Raw genomic sequence first — 23,017 nt, 5'->3', positions numbered from 1 at the left:
TTATTTTTTTTTTCCTCTCTCCAGACAGGGTTTCTCAGTGTAGCCCTGGCTATCCTGGAACTTGTTCCGTAAACCAGGCTAGCCTCACAAAGATATGTTTGCCTTAGCCTTCCAAGTGCTGGGACTAAAGGCATGCACTATCATGCCTGGCTTCTGATGGGTCTTTAAGTGGTACTCCCATGTGTCTGCTAGGCTGCCTCACTGAGGAGAGCCTGTGTACTCTGAGACCAAAAATCCCAGTCCCAAGAATAAAGCCCAGAGCCTAGGCACGCCTCTGATGTATACCCCGTGTCCTTCTTAACTGAAGTGAAGAGGGGCTGCATCCCTAAGCAAAGACCAAGGATGGGCGCCATTTGCATTAGTCAATTTTAGGCAAGTTTGGCCATACATAGAAGGTACACGTGGAACTCCAGGGGAACAGCAAGGCACTAGGTAATTTAACAACTGACGACTTAACCTCCCAGCACCTGAACTCATATTCGCCTTCATTTCTCCAAATGCTGCCAGTGAATAGGTCCACGGTCTACCTTCAAACTACGCCGTAGACCTGGCCACAATTTCCAGCGAGCATTCGGCTCTCAGCTCTCATCCTCGGCCGCACAAATAAACTGTATGTCCCAGATACGATGGTTCGCAGATAAAAAGGCTTTGTGATTCACACAGCCTGCTATCAGCCTTGGAACGGCCTATGAAGCTGCTCTTACCATTCCGTTAGGAAATGACGGGTCTGAGACCCAGCGCTCAAGAAACCGACCCTGGAATTAAAGGCACAGCTAGTTCCACTCCCCAAAGACATGCCCATCTGTCTGTCTCCCTGTGTGTCTGTCCGTCTGTCCGTCTATCTCTCTGAGTAACTTTTTATTTAACGAGTATGAGTGTTTTGCCAGCATGTATGTATGCACACCGCGTTTGTGCCTAGTGCCCAACGAAGTCAGAAGATGATGTCAGGTCCTCTGGAACTGGAGTCATGGATGTTTCTGAACGACCATGTTGGTGTTGGGAATTGAACTCAGGTCCTCTGCAAAAGCAAGGAGTGCTCTTAACCGTTGAGTCATCTCTCCAGCCCCCTATTTTTTTCTCTCTCTTTTTGGTTTGTTTATCGTTTGATTGTTTGTGTGTTTGGAGACAGGGTTTCTCTGTGTAGCCCTGCCTGTCTTGGCACTCTGTAGACCAGGCTAGCCTCGAACTCTGAGATCCGCACACCTCAGTCTCCTGAGTGCTGGGTTAAAGGCATGATTAAAGCAGTCCACCACCAGGCTTATGCTTGTTTCTTAAAAGTCAGGTCAACTTTAGCAAGTTTATATTTTTGTATTAAGCAATGCCAATTCAGATTTCTTCTGAAAGAAGGGGGGGTGTGTGAGGTGGGGTTCTGTCAAGTGAACTAAACATCTGATTGTTCCCCCCACACACACATTTCTCAGGAGGGGAGGTAACTGCAAGTTAGACGCCCTGGGGTCTGCAGCTTTCTTGCTAGGTGACCTTGGACAAATTACTTGATTTCTCTGCGCTGCAGTTTACTCACTGGTGGGATAACAATACAAGAAACGAACTCTTGGAGATTAAATAGCACACCAGCAATTATTAAACTTTCTTACAAATCTTACAGGCTCAGTGAATCTCAACTGTCCTTTCTATTAACAAGGTGTTCAAACTACGGTAAGGTTTGTAGTCCTATGTAAACATTAGGAGGTCCAGAGCTGCTGACCTATATGGTTCAACCGGTAAAGAAAGTTGTTACTAAGCCTGATGACCGGAGTTTGACTCCAGGAACCCACACCCACTTGCTGGAAAGCATGCTGGCATCCACATGTGCGCCGTGGCCGACATAAATAAGTAAGTATAAAAATTAATAAAGGTTTTTAAATAGCAGGAGGTAAAAATAATGTATTTAGTATTTGGATTCAAGGAGGTTAGTTTCCATTGAAAAGATAATTTTTTTTTTAAGGAAAGGAAAGTCTCACTATGCCACAGCATCTATCTCCCTCAAACTAGGGTTAAGGTTTGCTGGAAATAAAGAGCCACCCTCCAGCTTACACTAGCGTGTGAGGACGAGTGTGCCCGAGCACCCAAACACAAACACACACACACACACACACACACACACACACACACAGAGAGAGAGAGAGAGAGAGAGAGAGAGAGAGAGAGAGAGAGAGAGAGAGAGATTGAACTGTTCTGACAATTCTTTATCGACTTACACCCCCCACCCCGCCCTCTCCCCACACACAGCCAACTTTTACTAAAGTCCCACACCCGAGTTCCCTGCGACTCCTTACAGTACTTGGTGTCCCCAGCTGTCGCTGTCCCGGAACAAAGCACTTACTGCTGCTACAATGCTGCCCTTCTCTGAGGTCATCATGAAACTCGCCGCAAACAAGAGGGAATTCTTGGGAACCACAAGCGCCACATTCCCGTCCCTGGACCCCGCAGGCCCCGTCGGGTCTCACCAAGCACCCCCACCCTGTCCGGCGCCCGTCCCTGTCCTGAGTCCCCAAGCCCCACGCCCTGCTCAGACTCACGCGGCATCCACGGCTGTCGGGGGCGTCTCCCACGCGAGCCCCGGGCCGCGACCCTGGGAGTGCGAGCCGCCCATCACAGCCAGCCCACGAGTGACCTCGCAGGAGGCGGCGGGGAGGAAGGGCCAGAGGCAGGGCGGGGCCGCAGCCTCCCGCCCGCCCGCCCTCCCGCTCGCCCTGGCTGTAACCAACCGAAGCTTGGCGAATGCTACTTCTGTCACTGAGTTCATCCCAACTAGCTGGGTGACTTGGGACAAGTTATTGCACCCTTTCTAAGACTTGCTTTCTTCAACTGTAAACATTTAGCGCGTTCACCGCTAAATGTGCACTTTGCCTCTGTCGACCGAAGAATGAACTCTTTTCCAAATCATAAGAGAGAGGAAAGAAGAAAGCACGTCTTTAAATCCCAGCAAAGGAGACAGAGGCAGGTGGATCTCTGTGAGTTCGAGGCCAGCCTGATCTCCATAGTAAGTTCCAGGACAGCGAGAGCTACATAGTAAGACCCTGTCTTGAAAAAAGAAAGAAAGAAAGAAAGAAAGAAAGAAAGAAAGAAAGAAAGAAAGAAAGAAAGAAAGAAAGAAAGAAAGGAAGGAAGGAAGGGAGAGAGAGAGAGAGAGGGAGAGAGAGAGAGAGAGAGAGAGAGAGAGAGAGAGAGAGAGAGAAACCAAAATAACAAAGAAAAGAGAAGAGGAGAAGGAAGAGAAAGAGGAAGAAGGAAAGGGAAAGAAACCGGTCCCTAAGGCGGCTCACCCTCAGGCACACTTCTGCACCTCGCTTCTTCTCTCCAGCCCGATGTGAAAGCTTTTTACCCGGCACTCTCAGAAGCCTTTTTCTGCTCACATCTGTCCATCTTTCCATCCCTACTCAGTCTCTCTCATCACACAATTCTGTATCTTTCCGACACGACCTTTGGTGTCTCCCCCTCTCTCTCTAGAATGCAAGTTCTAGGAAGACAGCAGTGAACTTGTTTGTTTCTTGTCTGCGGGCCTAGAATGATCTCGAATCCCTAGTCTTCCTGCTCCACCTCCCAAGTGTGAATATCAATAAGTTTGGGCCAGGAGAGCCAGCTATTTGCTCAGGGTTTTTCTTTGTTTGTGAGTTTTTGTTGTTGTTGTTGTTGTTATTGTTATTGTTGTTGTTGTTTTTAAGGTTACAAAAGGCTGGCCTTGAACTGACTTCTGATTTTTCAATAGCCCATGGGACTGTGTAACTTTTTTGAAGACTAGAAGACTCTCACATCCCTGTCTCATAGCTTAGTGTTTGTCTCCTGCTTCACTAGCAATAAATATGCAATAAAATCGTTAATTGCTGGTCCCACAGAACTGGGCCAGACATTAACTCTCTTCTTGACTGGGAGCTATAGAAAAATAAAGAGGTGTGTGGCTACACTTTTATTTTTCTATGAAGAATAAGAAAGCTGTGAGCCTTACCTTTACAACAAACCTCTCTTGTATGTCAAAGTATTGGCTACCTATCGTTTACTCTCACCGCTCAGTCCCTCAATCTGAGTAGCCCTAAGGTCACAATGCTGGCACACCTGGAGTGGGAAATTAAAGATTAATTAAGAAAAGCATATTGAAGCTGGAACTGGGAATTTTGTAGCAAAGGTTTCAAACAGTTAGAGAAACCGGCTGCAGGCAGAAACCCATCTTGTAAGAAATCCAGACTCTTCACAGGTTGTCGGGAAGTTACAGTGCCTCGGGGCTGAAGAACCACTGATAGCCCGAGGACAGCTCAGCGCCTTGAGTCCTTTGGGCTCAGCCCTCCCTCCTGGGAACTCCTTCTTTCTCAGTGAGGCCTTCCAAGGGAAATGGGAGGGATGGGGCAGGCAGAGGGCAGGAACCAGAGAGTTTCCCTCCCTGGGCTGATAAGATGGACTGTGGGACATTTTATTTCTGTTTGTGTAGAAAGGCAGAGGGCAGTGTCACTGTAGTGGTTTGAAAAGGTGGTGCTGAAGGTGAAAGTCAGTATTAGCACACTTGACTAGGAAGTTTGAAACCATCTTTGATTCCCAGCACTGAAGAAGAAAATATGGGAGAGGGGAAAGAGGAGGAGGAAGAAGAGGAAGGAGGGAAGAAGAGGGGGAAGAAGAGGAGGAAGGGGGAGGAAGGGGGAGGAAGGGGAGGAAGGGGAGGAAGAAGAGAAGGTGGGGGAGGAGGGGGAGGAGAGGAAGGAGAGGGGAGAAAAGGAAGAGGATGAGGAAGAAGAGGAAGAAAAAGAGGATGGAGAGAAAGAGGAGGAGGAGGAAGAAGAGAAGGAGGAGGGGAAGAAGAAGAAGGAGGAGGAGGAGAAGGAGGAGAAGAAGAGGTAGGGGAGTAGGGAAAGAGGAGACTAAATAAATAAACAAATAAATAAGAAAGGAAGAAAGAATAGGGAATCTGCTGCTCTGTTGCAGAGACGACGACATGAGAGCAATGACTCTATAAAAAATAAGTGACTGAGGGGTTGGGGATCTAGCTCAGTGGTAGAGCGCTTACCTAGCAAGCGCAAGGCCCTGGGTTCGGTCCCCAGCTCCGAAAAAAAGAAAAGAAAAAAAAAAATAAGTGACTGAGACCTGTCACACGGTAGCGGGTGTTCGTCCACAAGGTTGCCGTTTAGCTGCCCTGGCAGCTGCAGGAAAGGTTTATGGGTAGCTGGATCTCCAGAGTCACAGGAGTGATAAAGAAAGGGGCATATCTTGTCCTTGGGAAGGAACTGGTGAGAGCTCTTCAGGAAGCATGCCCAAGACTGATCGAGACCCCTGGGTGTTCCTCAGCCCCCAGGATATACTGTGTGTTCCTGTGGATGCAAAACCAAGACTTTTCCATCTCTTCCTGGCATAGCTGTGGCCTTTCAGATCAGAACACCCTGTGGGGTTATCTGCTATCTCTGTCTAATGTGCCTTGGTTCAGAGCCCTCTCTTTTTTTATGCTTCAGTTAAAAACTAAAAAACATCAGCATTTCCAATGCAGACATAGTGTGTGGGGGAGAGACTCTGTCTCTCTAAAACAGCTTGTATCAAATGAGTATCAGGTTTCAGAAGAAGTCACCTTGAGGGGTTGGGGATTTAGCTCAAATGTATGTGGTAGAGCGCTTGCCTAGCAAGTGCAAGGCCCTGGGTTCGGTCCCCAGCTCAGAAAAAAAAAAAAGGAAAAAGAAAAAAAAAAAAAAAGAAGTCACCTTGAGAAGTACATGCTGATCTCAAAGACGCAACATTTCACCTGAGTATCATTCCCATGTTGATTTTAAAAATTTAAATTTTTATTGTTCTAGTCTATGTGTATAAATATTTTGCCTGTGTGTGTCTGAGCCTTATCTGCATTCCTGATGCCTGCGGAGGCCAGAAGAGGGCATCAGATCCTTGCCACTGAGGTTACAGGTGGCTGTGAGCTGCTGTGTGGGTGCTGGGAATCAAACTCAGGTCCTCTAAGGGCAGCCAGTGTTCTTAACTTCTGAGCCACGTGCCCTGCCCCATGTCCACTTGTAAAGGATAAAACTGCTTCATATTTCTAGAATCACAGATTATTTTTAAAAATCAAGCAGTGCAAGTGTGCCAATGCCGTCACCCTCTTTCAGAATAAGTTGTGCATGTAAGTAGCTCGATTTTCCCATATGCGATTGGGAATAAACTTGTCAACTGCATTAAACTGTTAATTAGTCCAAGAAGAACTGACAATGGCAGATACTGAGGCTGTTAAGTGTAGGAACAAAGCATGTGACTATTTTGTCTGCCTTCTTTAATGCCTTGTTGAGCTGTCATGCTTGAAAATTTTCAGCCTACTTTTTTAAAATTTTTTTTCTTTCTTTTTTTTTTTTTTTTTTCTAGACAAGAATGAATACAAATGCTTTATTTAACAGTTGCAGGTCATTCCATGGGCTAAGGAGTGGATATCCAGAACCCAGCAGCAAGGTCAGCGCAACCTCCGAGCTTCTCTTTCTGACTCCAACAGGGTGAGCACATCACCCTCTCGAACAGGGCCTTTGACGTTTCGGATGATAGAGCGGCTGGTGTCATCCATAAATTCCACTCGCACCTGCGTGCACTGTCCCTGCGATCCGGTCCTGCCCAGCACTTTAGTTACCCTAGCCAGCTTGATGGGCTGCACGCGACTCGTGTCCATGATGGCGGAGATCTAGCGGAGAGCAAAATTTTTATTTTATATTAAATTTATGTGTATGTGTGCTTGTGTCTTTATGTGCATGTATGCAAATGTATATGTGAGTACTCGTGGAGGCCAGAAGAGGGCGCTGGATCCCCTGGAACTGGAGTTAGGGGTGGTCGTGAACCACCTGATGTCGTGCTGGAAATCACACCCTGGTCCTCTGGAAGAGCAGCAAGCACTCTTGACCACCCAGCTTTCTCCAGCCCCAATCTCTAGGTCCTAAACATCATTGGTCAGACTTATTCTAAGTATTTCATTCTATTAGAAATGGGGCTATTTTTATCATTTTGGATTCTGCTTTTTTTTTTAAGATTGATTTACTTTATGTATATGAGTACACTGTTACTGTCTTCACACACCAGAAGAGGGCATTAGATCCCATCATAGATGCTTGTGAGCCATCATGTGGTTGCTGGGAATTGAACTCAGGACCTCTGGAAGAGCAGTCAGTGCTCTTAACCACTGAGCCATCTCTGCAGCCCTCATTTTGGATTCCGAATAATAGTTGCTAGGAGGATACAATTGATATCGTGCCAGCATCACTCATCTTAGTCAGCAGGATGAAAATAGAAGCCTCAAGTCAACTCCTTGGGAGTATCATGAGGCCGGGGAGATGAGTAGTCCTGTTCTCTTCCCCTCGATTTCCCTGCTGGTTAGAATGGAATCCATCCATTGTTGTCTTGCATAAGATGTGGGCAAGCCTTTGAAGACTCTGATCATTCATTTGGGAGAAGAATTCCATTATTATACAGACAAAACACCAGGACCTGGAATAACTCTTCCTTACCAGCCCCGCTCCGCCAGCAACCACTCCATCCTGCTCTATAGACAGAGGTTATGGACACTAGCTTGACACGTCAGCTGCAGCTGAACCTGTCTAGAAGCCTCCTGAGCCGTCAGCATTGCCAGTGTTGCCCCATAAGACCGTGCGTGTCTTGAATGCTTCCTCCCCATCCAGCAGCTATACTGAGAGAGACTAGACTGTGAAACTAGAAGGTGGGCTTAGCTGGAGGAAGTTCACTGTGGGGGCGGGTTCTCAGAGGCTTATCCTCGCCCACTTCTGGTCCTCTCTGAGGAGATCCACATCTCCTGCTGCTGGTGTCTACTCGCTTCCAAACTGCAGAGGAGATCTTCCATTCCCAAAGTTCCCCTTTGCCACCCTATAAAGCCCCAAGCACCCCACAGCTCACACAGTCTCACTTCCCAGAAGCGACCATAGGCCCTCAGCTGTTCTGATTAAGGAACAATGCTGCCCTGGAGATGCCTGTCTTTATTTCATTTCCACGTTGCTCAGTCATCCCTATCTAACAACTGTGCCCTATCCTAACAACGTTCCCCGGAGGATGCTTTGGTTCTCTTCTCTCTCTTCTTTGTTGCAGGGTGGCTTTTTTTTTTTTCCTTTCGAGATAACATAATCGCCCCATCCCCATTTTGAGGTAGAGACCATCTTGGCCAGGTACCTTGGCTAACTGCACAGAACACTTTTGGAGGTAGCGTGGTCTGTGGTAATTACGTGGGAGCTACTGGCACTCCCTAACAGAAAAAGGGAAGGTCACAGGCCCTCACCTGGACTCTAGTTGAAAAACCAACCTGCCTCCATCTTGGAATTGAAAGCCATCTAATATTAAAGACAAACTCAGTTCATTCCTCTTTATCGTTAAATCTGTTTCTTAAGGATTGGGCTATGCCCTACCTATAACTACAAATGTTTCTGTGCTGCTTACTTCAGGAGAGAACAACCATGACTTATTTTGACCATCTTGCTACCCTACTTTTGTTTCAAACTGTTACTGTGACCACCTCATTATGCTACTTCCGTAACCCCGCCTATTTGCCTTCTACCATCACCCCCATTTGGAAACCTACTACTCCTCCCTAAGCTATAACAAAACCTTTATCTTGCACATGCACAAGGCTGACCTCCTAAGCTCGGGAGAGACAGCCAGTGTACATGAATAAAAATGCTTGCTTTAATTAATTTGGCCCGGATCATTTGGGCCAGTGGTCTTTCTCCTTGAATCTTTGGGATTAACACTGTCCATCACTGCCTCTGGCTCCTCCCCCAGCTGCAAGGGATCTTGGGAGATGTTTAGAAAGTGGAAGATAACTGATAACGGGTACTCCAGGATGTATCTTCCCTGAGTCTTTTGTCTACAATGGGGTGGGACTTTGGAGTGGGATCTGGTGTGAGAACACCCACACCCCTGTAAGTAACCAGTCACGGTCCTGTGTCAGCAAGTTCAAAACGTTCACTGGTTCATTAAGTTCGAGCCCGGTGGGATTATTCCCTGTTCTGAGTTGTCTGGGGTTCTTAGAGAATCCAGGCACTCTAAGTAACCTGGCTCTAAGCAAAGAGAGCAGTGAGCAGGGCAAGAACATGTCCAGCCTCCCACCACCATCCGGGGATTGGAGACAACCTATTTGGAGACAGTCTGACTGCAGTCAAATAGCACAGATAGCCAGAGCGGCTCCTTCATGGTCCAGGACCTGGCCCTACCTCAGAAACCTGTAAGGGTTTATACCTTTAAAGAGACAAATGTAGGTGACGAATATGAGTTATGAAGGAGGATATAAAGCCAGCCATGGTGGCGCACACCTTTAGTCCCAGCACTCAGGAGGCACAGGCAGGTGGATCTCTGAGTTTAAAGCCAGTTTGGTCTATAGCGTGAGTTTCAGGATTCAGAGAACCCCGGTCTGAACACACACCCCCATTCCCAAAAAAGGCTACAAAACTAATTGTTTTTCTAGTTCTCTCACAGGCGGTGGATAAGTGCATAACCTATTTGATACCAAAAGTGTAAAATTTAATGTGGAACTTCACAGGCTCCATTTCAAATGCCAATTCTAGTTGTATATAAAAGTGCGTTGAATTGTATAGACTTTGGGTCTGGTTAATGTTAGTGGGTGGCATTCTTATTTATAAATGTGTCTTATAATAAAGTTTACTTTTAAAAATCAAAAGCAAGGACGACACAAACAAACAGAAACTACTAAGTTGTTCTGGAGAGACTGAAGCCTCTTCTCTCCCATGGAGATTCCTGTCTACTTGCCTGTGGTAATGGACCTCTTGCCTGAAGGAAAATCTGCTTCAGCGTTCCTCTCAAATGACCCCTTCACTCCTTCTGCAATATCCTTATATTTCGGTGCCACAACTCAGGAGAAAGGTCATGGAAAGAGATCGCCCTGCACGAGGCCATCCCATCTTTGCCTTGTAATCCTAATATTCATTTCTAGAACTTTCTTTAGCTGAGAGCTGGAGCGGTAAGCATAGAGGGTCATCTCGCGGGAGGGACTCCCTTAGCCCACCACCACACTCTGCTACGCAGCACCAGCTCTTGCCCTCCACCCCCAGCAAGACCGCCACGCCCTGCCTAGCATCCTCATCACCCAGAGCTGCTGCGCTTGCTCCTCCTCATAGTGGGCGGGACCAAGACTGACCTTTTTATTGGTCTAAGAGATCTACAGATGCCCAGTTTTCAAATCTCCAAAAATGGTGAGCTCCCCATTTTTATCCACAGTTGATTTGTAGTCTATTTCAATTTGTGAGCCCTTTCCCTTACCCCTGATATATATATAAAACAAACAAAAACCCCAAACGAACCTGCAGACTCCTAACCGTTCTCTGCAGCCTGAGAAAATGCCTTCAGCCATATTTCTCCATGACGCAGCCCCCTCACTTACAAATCAAGCTCTTAGGAAGTTTGTCAGAAAACACACCTGCCTGGGAACTGCATCATAAAATTAAAAAACCAATGAGAAGTTACCCCTTCTTTCTAACACTGGCTCTACATGTGGCCTTCACTGGGGCCCGTAAGCTCTATACTTGGGCATATAAATGGTCTTCCTGTTTCTATTAAGGCAACACTTATTTCAGATAATCCCGTGTGTGTTCTTTGATTTTTTTTGTTATAGTTCATAATTATTTTCATGTAATTGTTTATATGTCATTTTGGCTGCTAACTGGCTGTTATACATAGGTACGGTAATTATTTTCATATAGCGTTCTTTATGCATTCTGTCCTAAAAACAATCTAAATACCAAAATCAGTGTCCACTTCGTTTACTCACCTTTTTAAATATATTGAGCACTATGCTGGGATGTGCCTAACTTCAAGAGGTGTGTTCATGTATGTATGTGCAATGTGTGTGCATACATTTTTTTTTTTTTTTTAGATTTATTTGATGTGCTTGAGTGTTTGGCAGGCATGTAAGTGTACCACAGGCATGCCTGGTCCCCCCAGAGGCCAGCAGAGGGCATCAGGTTCCACCGGGCTAGAGTTCCATCTGACTATGGGCCACTGTGGCCGCTGGGAGTTGAACCAGGTCTTCTAGAAGAGCAGCCAGTGTTTCTTTAGTGCTAAGCCATCTCTCCAGCCCATGTGTAAAGATTTTAAAGATGATTTCACCCTGCTAAAAACAAAGTAGTTTTACAAGGTTCTTATCCTTGTCAAGCCATACAAAATTTAAAACTAAATAATGGTCATTTAAAAACCCATCTAAACTGCCAAAGACATACATAGATATTTTAAAGTCTGAAGATAATCCTAAGGTGTTTGATTATATCATAAATTATATCATATATTTCTTTTTATAGTATATTGAGGATAATAACTTATTCTGTACTTTCAGACTTAACATGCTTGGCTTGTGTCCATGCCTGTTGTATATTTAGATTCAAGGTACATGTTTGCTCTTTTTTAGAGCTGGGGAGATGGCTTAGTGATGAGGAGCATGCATTATTCTGGGTTTCAGTTTAGTTCCCAGCACCCATGTTTTTTTTTTTTTTTTTTTTTTTTTTGGTTCTTTTTTTCGGAGCTGGGGACCGAACCCAGGGCCTTGTGCTTCCTAGGTAAGCGCTCTACCACTGAGCTAAATCCCCAGCCCCCAAGCACCCATGTTTTGTGGATCACAACCTATATCATAGCTCTGGGAAGATCCAATGTTCAATGTCTCTGGCTTCCTCTGGCACCTGCGTGCACACACACACACACACACACACACACACAGAGAGAGAGAGAGAGAGAGAGAGAGAGAGAGAATTTAAAATAAAATCTTTAAAACCACGAACAAAATATAGTTGTTTTATTGAAGAAAAATGGTGTTCCCAGCATCTTATAAACAAGGGGAGATATAAATTCATAAATATAAAATGTATTTTTAACATGTTAGTTGTTTTAAAGATTCATATCTTTTTTTTTTTTTTGGTTCCTTTTTTCGGAGCTGGGGACCGAACCCAGGGCCTTGCGCTTCCTAGGCAAGCGCTCTACCACTGAGCTAAATCCCCAACCCCTAAAGATTCATATCTTATATATCTGGCATGCCCAAGGTTGTTTACTACCATGTGGTCCTGGAATTTGAACTCAGGACCTCTGGAAAAGCAGTCAGTGCTCTTAACCGCTGAGCCATCTCTCCATCACCAACAGCAAGAACTTAAAGTAGTCTTTCAGATCTGTTTCAGCTCTAGTGCATGTGATTCTAGAAGCGACTAAAGGCCTTTTCCAGGTTGGGCTGGTGTGAGCCTTGAGAGCTGACAGCTGCGTGCTTGCTAAATACACCCAGACCTTTCCTCCTCACACATCTAGCATCTGTGCGAGCACAGGCACTGGTGGCCAGCTCTTGAGTCCTTCCAGCGGAATGAGCAGTGTGTGCTCATGTGAGTTCTTCAGGCTCTAGAGAGCTCATCCTGGGAGCCCAGGAAACAGAATGATACACTCGCTCATCCAGCATCCGGGTGGGTGGGCAGGCAACCAGCACGCATGCTCACTTGGTCTTCAGTCTTCTTTGGACTGAGGACCTCAGCATCTGGCTGCAGCTGCTGCAGTTCTCGGGCTGCTGGGCAGGTGGCTGGCGAGCCCGTGGTCAGCTGCCAGCAATTATGGTGCCGGTAATGATTAGCCAGAGAGTCAAACTATGGAAAATTCCAAAGGCCCTGTGCTGAAGACAAACATACGGAATCCTCCGTTCCCGCCTTGCCACATCCACATCTGTTCTGGTTTTCAACTGTTTCTGTTAACTTATGTGAGGTCTCCGAGACTAGGGGACGCGGCTAAGGAAGAAAGTCTCCTCCTTGGTATTTCCAGAGCTGAGGGAAAGAAGCATAGAGGTGTTCCCCTCCCTTCCCATCTCCGTGAACCTCGGGTGGACTGGAATAAACAATTGCCTTTCTCTCTTCCTCAGTCTCGGTCATTAAGCTATGGCCTCCCCCAGTGACTCGTGGGTCCTAAGTGTGTACTACTTTATCCTGTATTATTTGGAGGGAAGAGGGAAGCCAAAGAGATCTTTATTCCCAAATCCTTAAAAACTCATCCCAGGCTGGAGAGATGACTCCGTGGTTAAGAGTACTGGCTGCACCTCCAGAGGGCCCGGGGTTTGATTCCTAGCACCTACATGGTGGCTCATAAATATCTATAACCCCAAGGGGACCCAACACTCTAGATTGCGGTACACAGATATGCATGCAGGCAAATCGCCCATAAACAAAAATTTTAAACAAAATAAAATGATTAAACAAAATAAAATTATTAAAACAAACAACACTTTCCCTATATTCTAGCTTCAACCGGGTGCCACAATTTTGATGGTTGCTATAAACACACTGTGGCATAGAAGGGAGGGAGGGAGGTTGGGGGGAGGAAAGGGAGGGTCCTGAAAGTAAGAGGACTAATTTGGGATTTGGGGCTCTGAGAGGTAAGGTATAGAGCTGGGCTTAGCTGGCGCTTTCTCCATTTTATCACGCAGTATATCCGTTACTTTTCTATGCTATGCTAAAATACCACCACCAAAACGGCTTTGTACAGAGACTATCTTGTGTCTGGATGGATGCAGCATCTGTCAGTAAAAGTCTGATGGCCCAATATAGCTTATGCAGGAAGTAGGAGGTGGGACATCCGGGAGGCAGAAAGGATTCTGGGAAAGAGGCAGGTAGGAGATTCATCTGGAAAATGTGAGGAGAGGGAAGCACGGTGCCTGGGCAGAGGTAACAAGCCATGTGGCAGAATGTAGATTAGAATAAATGGGTTATTTTTCAGTTATGTCTAGTCAGAGAAGAGCCTAGCTATATTGCCAGAATTTTGTAAATCACGAGCTACCCTGTTTCTTTAAAAATAAGCTTCAGATAGCTCTAGAAATTTTATATCTCAGCGTGAAATCCTAACGCGTCATTCTTCTAGAAATACAGGTGGTTTTGCTAATAGTATTTACTCTCTGGGGAAAAGGGAAAGACACACACACACACACACACACACACACACACACACACACACACACCCACCAATAAACAAACCAAAACAAAGCCCCACAGTTTTTTGGTTATGTACTTGTGCTGAAGAAAGCCTGGCTGCCATGTGGCAGAACTGAAATGTGAACCCGCAGCCTGAATGCAAGACTCGACTTGCTATCAGTAAATCATAGCGTCCGGGGATGAGCTGGAGCTCGATGGCTAAGTGTTTGCTGAGCATTCACGAGGCTCTGTGTTCCATCTAACACACATAAACACACATACACACTCACACACACAGTCACACACACACACTCACACACACACTCACATACACACACTCACACGCATGCATGAATGCACATGAGACACACTCACAGTCACACACACACAGGCATGCATGTACACTGACAGAGAGCACACACATATGCATCATGCATGCATGCACCCGAGACACACGAGACCCACACACACTCACACACATATGCATGCATGCACACGAGACACACTCGCACACACGAGACCCACACACACTCACACACACATGCATGCATGCACATGAGAGAGACACACATGCGCACATACACACAGAGAGAGAGAGAGAGAGCGCGCGCTCTGTAGCATTTCGTAAATAAATATTTACCAGGGATGCAGCATGGCTCAGTGCTGGCCCCTGCAATCTTAGCACAGGATCACAAGTCTAAAAAAATGTGTTAACTCCACCTATTCCAGAACTCATTTCCTTCCATAGAACATTCTGTCTTGGCTCTGTGACCCATTCAGGCCAGCTTTTTCTCAAGAGTCCTCCTTTACAAAAACACAAAAAGCCGCCACCACCACAGTTCCTCCTACCTTGTCTGACTGGCCTACAAGATCATCCAAGGCCTGGAGCCTCAGACAAACAGGTCGGGTGTTTATGAGCCGGTCATGTAAGGTCTCTCCCTTTCTTTAGATCGCTCACCGGCAGAGGCTGCCCATCCCTCCCGGGGCTTTGGTAAGAGCTGTATGAACTGACCTGTGTGGTTGCAACTCTGCAAACCAACTCATTTGCAGTCCCGGCAAAGCCCTGTCTGCTCAGGTCAGTAGTTCTGTAAAGGGTCAGAACTTCTTTTCAACCAAAAACCTTTTCTTCAAGCAAGACAAAGTCGCAGCTTCTGGGCTGAAACTTACAAGAGGAGGTTACGGGACACCAGATGCCTCTGCTTTCGTGAAGGAATCGTCACAGAGAACACAGTTCTTGCATCATGACCAAGAGATGCACATTTGTGAGGTGTGTGAAGGGTGCCCTGGAACTTGGTGTGAATTGCTGGCTTTAGTCACACTCTGCTGGCCAGTGAACATGCACAGCCCCGACAGCAGGTCCTGACCCTAACCAGGCACTCGGGACACCTTGCAGAACTCCCGCTTCTGCACTGGGAGTGATGGCCGAACCCCTCTACAGGAAGCCTGCATACTGCAGCATCCAAGACGAGCACATTGCATTGCTCACCTGCTTTATAGTAAAATAATGTTTACCACCAGTGCCCCTCACAACGCCTCTGTGAGGCCGGGCTCTTATTAGCCAATGTTAGAGAGGTAGAGAGCAACGAACTGTCCAGAGTCAGCAACTGGTTGGAACCTGTTGGCATTTCGTCTAGGCTCCACCCCACAGTTACCTGGCAACAGCCAGGTGTGCCTGACTCACTAGAAAAGGGGCTGCTTGCCCCCTCCTCACTCTCTTGCTCTCTTCTCTTCTTCTCTTACTCTCTATCGCTTACCCTCTTCTCCCCATTCCCCTTCCTCCCTCTCTCTCTCTCTCTCTCTCTCTCTCTCTCTCTCTCTCTCTCTCTCTCTCTCTCTCTGCCTTTCTCTGCCTCCACTACCTCAACTCCCTTCCCCATGCCCTAAATAAACTATTAGGGGGAAGGAATGCCCGGCAGTGGCACACCCTTCCCCCACACCATACCACGCCCCCACCAAACCTTCTTATCTTTTTATAAAACATAACAGAACCCAGGTTTAAACCCCGGGCTTCCTAGTTTCTGAACTCAGCAGTTTGGACATGAGACCCTCCCTCTCAGGCTCATCGGTCACCTGTAAATCAGAAATTATGATGACGGCTGGCGTCTGCCTCCTTTTTTTTTTTTTCCTTTTTTTTCCCCCCGGAGCTGAGGACCGAACCCAAGGCCTTGCGCTTGCTAGGCAAGCGCTCTACCACTGAGCTAAATCCCCAACCCCTGGCATCCTTTAGACTATCTGGTGGCACACGGTACTTGTTGATAACCAGTCGGTAGGTTCTGACCGTTTAGTTCAGACCCCTTACTCATTTAGTTAACCTGTTAGAGAACAAGGCAAGGCAAGGCGAGGTGTGGCCAAAGGGCAAAATGTGTGATAAAGAGCAGAGAGTTTCGGAACCGGAGAAAGGCATCCGAAAGGTGCCTTACTTACTTCCTACCCTCCTCGGCTGTGGAAGAAGGCGCCTGAGTACCTCAGGGCACACTGACCCAGGACCACGGATGGGAGGAAGAGGATCATCCTCCGACCAGAAACACCCACGGTTCAGGCCTGGGGGAAGAGCCAGGCTCTGGTTAATCAGGGCCCTTTCTAGCCAGCCCCTTCTCTGAATGTACTCAGAGCTGACCGTACTTATGGATGCGTTTGGCCAAGTCAGACACTAGGGGGACGCAGGAGACAGCTTCATTTGACACAACTTATCTCCTAGAGTGGCCAGTAACGCTCTCTACTCAAACAGCGGTTTAAAAACGTTCTCACCTTTCCCGAGATAGCCTTGCGGCCACCCACGCTAGTAGGATGCTGCTGAACCCAGTGAAATGCCCCCAGTGCACAAGGCTCCTACCTGTCGGTCCGCAGCGGCTCGCCCCACCTGCTGCGAGGACTGGCTGGCAGGCACTCCCTCCTCCACCAGCCCTGGGGCACAGGGAAAAGGATGTTTTGTAACTTTTGGCTAGACCTTCCAGAGGCCGGACAGGAAATGTCCTCTGGGACATGGAGCTCAAGGAGTAATCTCGGGTCTTCCTGGAAGCTACTTGCAATAACTGGTATTTAAATCGCTTTGCTGCTGCCTCCCCTTTTTCCTTTCCCTACCCCCACTCTCCCCTCTTTCCCTCTCCGTCATGTACTGAAAATATTTTCCTCTGGATGAACTTGGCTCCAGAACGCTCTCCTTGTGAAAGACTTTCTCATGTTACAGAATTTAGTTTTAAAAATAAATAAATAAATCCAGAGCTTCCTCCCCGACCCCTGAACTTTTTTACTGGGAACATTTTTTTGATAGAATTTTTTTTTAAACCCTGACCCTTTGGATTCCAAGCAAACGCACGCCCACATCCCTCTTATTGGTCCCACCCTTCTTTCTTTCCGGAGGAAAACCAACAACAGCTGGGAGAAGACAGCCTTTTAATTGTGGGCGCCCAGTTGAGCCCTCTCCTGTTGGGGCGACCACCCTGTAGCCTGTATGGAGTGCAGTAAGAGGTACCCAAGGAAACAGAACTGGTTACCTTTCCAACCTATTATCTATCTCCTCTGGCACGCAGGGACAGACCCGGGGTCGCACAGGTCTGAGGGGCCCGTCAGAAGATTTGGTTGTTGGTAACCATCTTTAGCCTTTCTGTGAATGGTCACGCCACAAACTGGAAACTTTTAGATCAACTGACCTGCAGGGAAACTCAGCAATTCTCAGAGCTGATGGGGATGTGTTTGCAGTCAGGACATGGGCTATCTCGTCTATCCTTTGTCTGAGCAGAAAGCAGGTAATAAACTGATAACGTAAGCAAGACTGTAAGAAAGGGTATTTTTTAACAAGTCATCAGGTTAGAGATTTTCCTTTAGGAGAAAATTTTATTTAATGTATTTTAACTGATACATAAGGCGTAGAAACTATAATATGTGGCAATAAAATTTAACCCCCATTATTAAAAGTATTTAATTAGGGCCTGGAGAGGAGGCTCAGAGGTTAAGAGCACTTGCTGCTCTTAGGGAGGATTCTGGGTTGGCTCCCAGCACCTACATGGTGGCTCACAACTGCCTGAAACTCCAGTTCTAGAGGATATAATGCCCTCTTCTGGCCACTGAGGGCATTGCAACAGTGCACAGATAGTCATGCAGGAAAACATCTACACAAAAATAAAACTTTGAAAAGTAATTAAGTACCGATTCTATGTTTTAATATATTAAACCACAGCAGCAAAATCAACATAGAGAATACTTATTACTCTGCCTCCGAGAGCATTTGATCTCTCTGGTCCACCCACCTCAGGCTGCTCACAACTACACCTCTGCCTTCCTGGGATTCAACACCATCTTCTGGTCTATGACCCAGCACTGACCAAGTACCTACTATGTGTGTCAGGCTGGCCTATAACCCAGCACCGATCAAGTACCTACTATGTGTGCCAGACTGACCTATGACCCAGCACTGATCATATACCTACTATGTGTGTCAGGCTGGCCTATGACCCAGCACTGACCAAGTACCTACTATGTGTGTCAGGCTGGCCTATGACCCAGCACTGATCATACACCTACTATGTGTGTCAGGCTGGCCTATGACCCAGCACTGACCAAGTATCTACTATGTGTGTCAGGCTGGCCTATGACTGAGCACTGATCATGTACCTACAATGTGTGCCAGGTCTGTTAGGAAATTTCTCAGAAAACAAATTTTTCAACATCACAATTATATCAAGTATTATTACATTTTGTCTTTTAAGGTTTAGTTTATTTTAATTATGCATGTACATCTTCTTCCACTACTACTACTACTACTACTACTACTACTACTACTACTACTACTACTTTTTTTTGAGACAAGGTTTCTCTGTGTAGTCCTGGCTGTCCTGGAACTCACTCTGTAGACCAGGCTAGCCTCGAACTCAGAGATCTTCCTGCCACTGCTTCCTGAGTACTGGGATTAAAGGTGTGTGCCACTACCTCCTAGCATTTCTTTATGTTTTTTCTTTTTTAAAACTAAACAAGAGAGATGGCTCAGTGGTTAAGAGCACTGACTGCTCTTCCAGAGGTTCTGAGTTCAAATCCCAGCAACCACAAGGTGGCTCACAACCATCTGTAATGAGATCTGATGCCCTCTTCTGGTGTGTCTGAAGACAGCTACAGTGTACTTATATATAATAAGAAAATCTTTAAAAAAACTTTAAAAAAAAAAGAATCAGTAGTACTTGCTTTAAAAAAACTAAATAAACAAAAACAAGAAACATACACAATCCCCCACCTACCCCCAAAATCCCACAAAACAAAGACTAAAAAATATACAAGCAAAAAACCAATAAGACAAAAAAAAAAAAAATGCCCAAAGTAAAATGAGACTAAAAGTCTACAAAAAAAAAAAATCACTGAGCTCATTTTGTGTTGGCTAAACTCTCCCAGCGTGAGGTTTACCCTGAAGTGTGGTTGATCTAGTCAGTGAGATTTCACTGGTGAAGACTAATTTTCCCTTTGCTAGCTGGTGTCAGTTGCATGTATTTTCCTGGTCAGGAGTCGGAGCGCATGTTCCCCTCTGAGTGCTGGAACTCAGCTGTTCAGGGTATGTGCCTGCTGCCATGGTCTCTGTGAGTTCACATCAGTCCTGCTGTGTCTGGATGAAGCATCTTTTCTTTTAAATTCATGATGCCCGTTACTCCAGCAACTCTCTATGATGCTCCACGTTAGCATTGAGAATATCATTTGGCCATTCATCCGTTAGTAAATATTTATAAAAATCAGTGTGCACAGCACTGGCCCAGGAGATGCCGGAATGCCCATCTGTTAGGCAGAGAAATGAACACTATTGTGTCATTCAACCACCTGCTCACCCCTAGGTGTTTATACCCGAGAGAAACTAATTGTCACAGCCATTGTTATCACAACTAAGTTTGAAACATTGTTACCTTTCTGAAGGATATCCTCTATAGTTTGCCTCCTGTGGACATTTCATATTAACAAGCACATATGTGTTCTTTTGTGTCTGGCTTTCTTCATCTAGTAGAACAAGCTCAGGGTTATCTATGACTAAGCATATATCCATCGGTACTTCATTTCTTTTTTTGGCACAGCTTTCCGAGGACGCTAATAACCACTGAACAGTATAATCGTAGTGGGCAGGTTTATGTCCTGTAAGCTACATATAAGGAAAGACGTCTCAAAAACAAAATTTGGGCAAGCATGGTGGCTTGCACCAGGATTCAAGGACACAGGAGGCTAAAGCAGGAAGACAGAGAGTTTGAGGCTAGCCTGGGCTATATGGAAAGATCCCGTCTCAAACAAAACAGCAAATGAACCAACCACAAACGGCTCCATACCTGAAAAAGGGTAGCATCTGTTTATCCTTTGACTCAGCCCAACTTCTAAAGTGCCATTATCGAATGTAGTTTCTTGTTTTCTTAGCTGATTCATTTTGATGTTTCTTGTGAGACACTCAAGACATTGTCAGAGAAAACAAAAGATTCACAGGAGATTCGTGGGAAGAAGCAGCACTTAGAATGACTCTTCCGTAAGCTGGGTTCACAGTCTCTGAAGAACTTTATCTCTGGGGAATGAGATTCCCAAGCTCACTTCACTTCTGCTCCTCATTAAAAAAAAAAATGCTCACAAGCCAGGTGTGGTGTTGCACATTGGGGTCCCAGCACTCAAGAGAACTGAGGATCGAAGTTCAAGGCTGACCTGGGCTCCAGAGCAAGTTCCAGACCAACCTAGGCAACATGAGGACCTGTCTCAAAACATAAATAAGTTCTCGAGTAAACAAATAAATAACATATTTAAGGGATTTTAGAAAGGAAAATCATACAGAGACTCAGAAGCCTGAGATAGTCACTGTATTTGTATTTGCTGCCTTAAGCAAATGAAAATTCACCCTAATTTTTCATTGTGTAGATATGAGCAAACTCTGATTTTATTCCAGGATCTTTGCAAGCGTCAGGAAGTGGGTCTGGCAGAGGAGCCAGCTCATAAACAGTGTGTAGGAAGCTCGCGACTTTACAGTAGCATAACAGGTGACCTAGAGCAGGCAGGGTTAGTGGACCATGGTGTGCCAGGCCAGACAGAACCGGGACCTCTGTGGTATGCAGGTGTCTTAATTTGGGTTTTACTATTATGAACAGACACCATGACCAAAGGCAACACTCATAAGGACAACATTTAACTGGGGCTGGCTTACAGGTTCAGAGGTTCAGTCCATTATCATCAAGGTGGGAGCATGACAGCATCCAGGCAGGTACGGTACAGGAGGAGCTGAGAGTTCTACATCTTCATCAGAAGGTTGCTGGTGGAAGACTGGTTTCCAGGCAGCTAGGATAAGGGTCTTAAAGCCCAGACCCACAGTGACGCACCTACTCCAATGAGGCCACACCCACTCCGACAAGGCCACGCCTCCCAATGGTGCCATTCCCTGGGTCAAGCATATACAAATCATAACAGGGTCAAACCAGAGAGAGAGAGAGAGAGAGAGAGAGAGAGAGAGAGAGAGAGAGAGACAGAGACAGAGACAGAGACAGAGACAGAGACAGAGAGACAGAGAGACACACAGAGAGAGAGAGAGACAGGGAGAGACAGAGACAGACTATGCTTTTGAAAGCTTAATTTTATTAACTAGGACGCATAATTGCATGAATGTACACTATATGTGTGAATGCCTGTGGAGGCCAGAAGAGGGCACCAGATCCCCTGGAGCTGGGTGTTGCAAACCAAATTTATGACCTCCGGAAGAGAGTGTCAAGGGCTCTTAAGTTCTGAGTCATCTCTCCACTTAGAAATCATATAATGGGGCCAGTGAGAGGGATCAGAAGATTAAGGTGCTTGCTGCCAAATCTGAGCTCAAACCCCGGAACAAACAGGGTGCCCAGGACCCACATGGTGTGGGAGAGAACCTGATACAAATTTTCCTCTGACCTCTACACATGTACCATAGTGAGTTCGTGTACACACACACACACACACACACACACACACACACACAAATAAATAATAAATGTATTTTTTAAAATGTAAAGAGTAGGGTTGGGGATTTAGCTCAGTGGTAGAGCGCTTGCCTAGCAAGCGCAAGGCCCTGGGTTCGATCCTCAGCTCCAGAAAAAAAAAATGTAAAGAGTAGTACAAAATAATTTTTTTTAAATAAAGGCATGTTTTAGAGTTCTAGTATCTTAATAAGGGTCTCTATTGCTGTGAAGAAACACCATAGTCAAAGGCTACTTGGGGAGGAAAGGGTTTGTTTCACACACAGTTCCATGCAACGGTTCATCATCAAAAGCAGCGAGGACAGGAACTCAAGCAGGGAAGGCAGAGCTGAAGCAGAGGCCATGGAGGGGTACTGCTTACTGACTTGCTCCCCAAGGCTTGCTCGGCCTGCTTTCTTTTTTCTTTTTTTCTTTTTTTCTTTTTTTCGGAGCTGGGGACCGAACCCAGGGCCTTGTACTTGCTAGGCAAGCGCTCTACCACTGAGCTAAATCCCCAACCCCTCAGCCTGTTTTCTTATAGCAACCAGGACCACCAGCCCAGGAATGGCCCTACCCAGAATGGGCTGGGTCCTCAGCCATCATCACTAATAAGAAAATGCCCCTTGGTGGGAAATGGTGGTACACACCTTTAATCCTAGCACTTGAGAGACAGAGGCAGGCAGATCTCTGAGTTTGAGGCCAGCCTGGTCTAGAGTGAGTTCCAGGACAGCCAGGGATACATGGAGATCCTTATCTTGAAAAATAAAACGAGGAGGAGGAGGAGGAGGGGGAGGAGGAGGAGGAGGAGGAGGAGGGGGAGGAGGGGAAGGAGGAGGAGGAAGGAGGAGAAGGAGAAAGAGAAAGAGAAAGAGAAAGAGAAGAAGGAAGAGAAGGAAGGAAAAAAGAAAAGAAAGAAAAAAATGCCCCCTACAGGCCTACCTCCAGCTGCTCTTACAGGGACATTTTCCTGAGGCTCTCTCTTCACAGATGACTCTAGCTTGTGTCAAGTTGACATAAACATCAGGAAATGGTAAAGAGTACTTTTTTTTAATATATTGATTTTGTATCCTACAACCTTACTGTATTTATTAGGTCTAAGAGTTTTCTGTAGATGTTATAGTGGTTCACACACACACACACACACACACATTTATTTATTCATTTTACATCCCAATATCGGCTCCCCTCTCCTCCCAGTACCTGCTCAGGCAGAACCCCCCC

At 46.1% G+C, this 23,017-nt stretch overlaps 2 protein-coding genes, 1 long non-coding RNA gene and 1 pseudogene across 9 annotated transcripts in view; all 4 read right to left on the bottom strand.

Moving 5' to 3' along the window:
* Positions 1–2,611, bottom strand: part of Tacc1 (transforming, acidic coiled-coil containing protein 1) — an 83,348-nt gene extending 80,737 nt beyond the window's left edge. For all 8 annotated transcript variants that reach the window (XM_087588397.1, XM_087588398.1, XM_087588404.1 and 5 more), the window contains exon 1: positions 2,520–2,611. In XM_087588397.1, coding sequence (XP_087444523.1) covers positions 2,520–2,593 — 74 coding nt within the window. In that variant the 5' untranslated portion in view covers positions 2,594–2,611. The remainder of the gene's footprint in view (positions 1–2,519) is intronic.
* The window catches only part of Erich1 (glutamate-rich 1), a gene marked incomplete at its 5' end in the record, with an annotated part of 52,793,804 nt that overhangs the window by 8,799,677 nt on the left and 43,971,110 nt on the right, over positions 1–23,017 (bottom strand).
* On the bottom strand, positions 6,315–6,639 carry Rps28-ps1 (ribosomal protein S28, pseudogene 1; annotated as a pseudogene).
* Positions 11,885–16,459, bottom strand: LOC148000609 (uncharacterized). The gene is made up of 2 exons (XR_015640436.1): positions 16,302–16,459; positions 11,885–12,740 (listed from the first exon to the last, which is right to left on the bottom strand). It is a non-coding gene; the product is annotated as an uncharacterized LOC148000609 (long non-coding RNA).

Source organism: Rattus norvegicus, chromosome 16, assembly GCF_021556685.1.
Source record: "Rattus norvegicus strain SHRSP/BbbUtx chromosome 16, alternate assembly SHRSP_T2T, whole genome shotgun sequence".
NCBI classification, from domain to species: Eukaryota; Metazoa; Chordata; class Mammalia; order Rodentia; family Muridae; genus Rattus; species Rattus norvegicus.
Note: the sequence above shows the minus strand (reverse complement) of the source record. Positions and strands in the feature narration are given on the sequence as shown.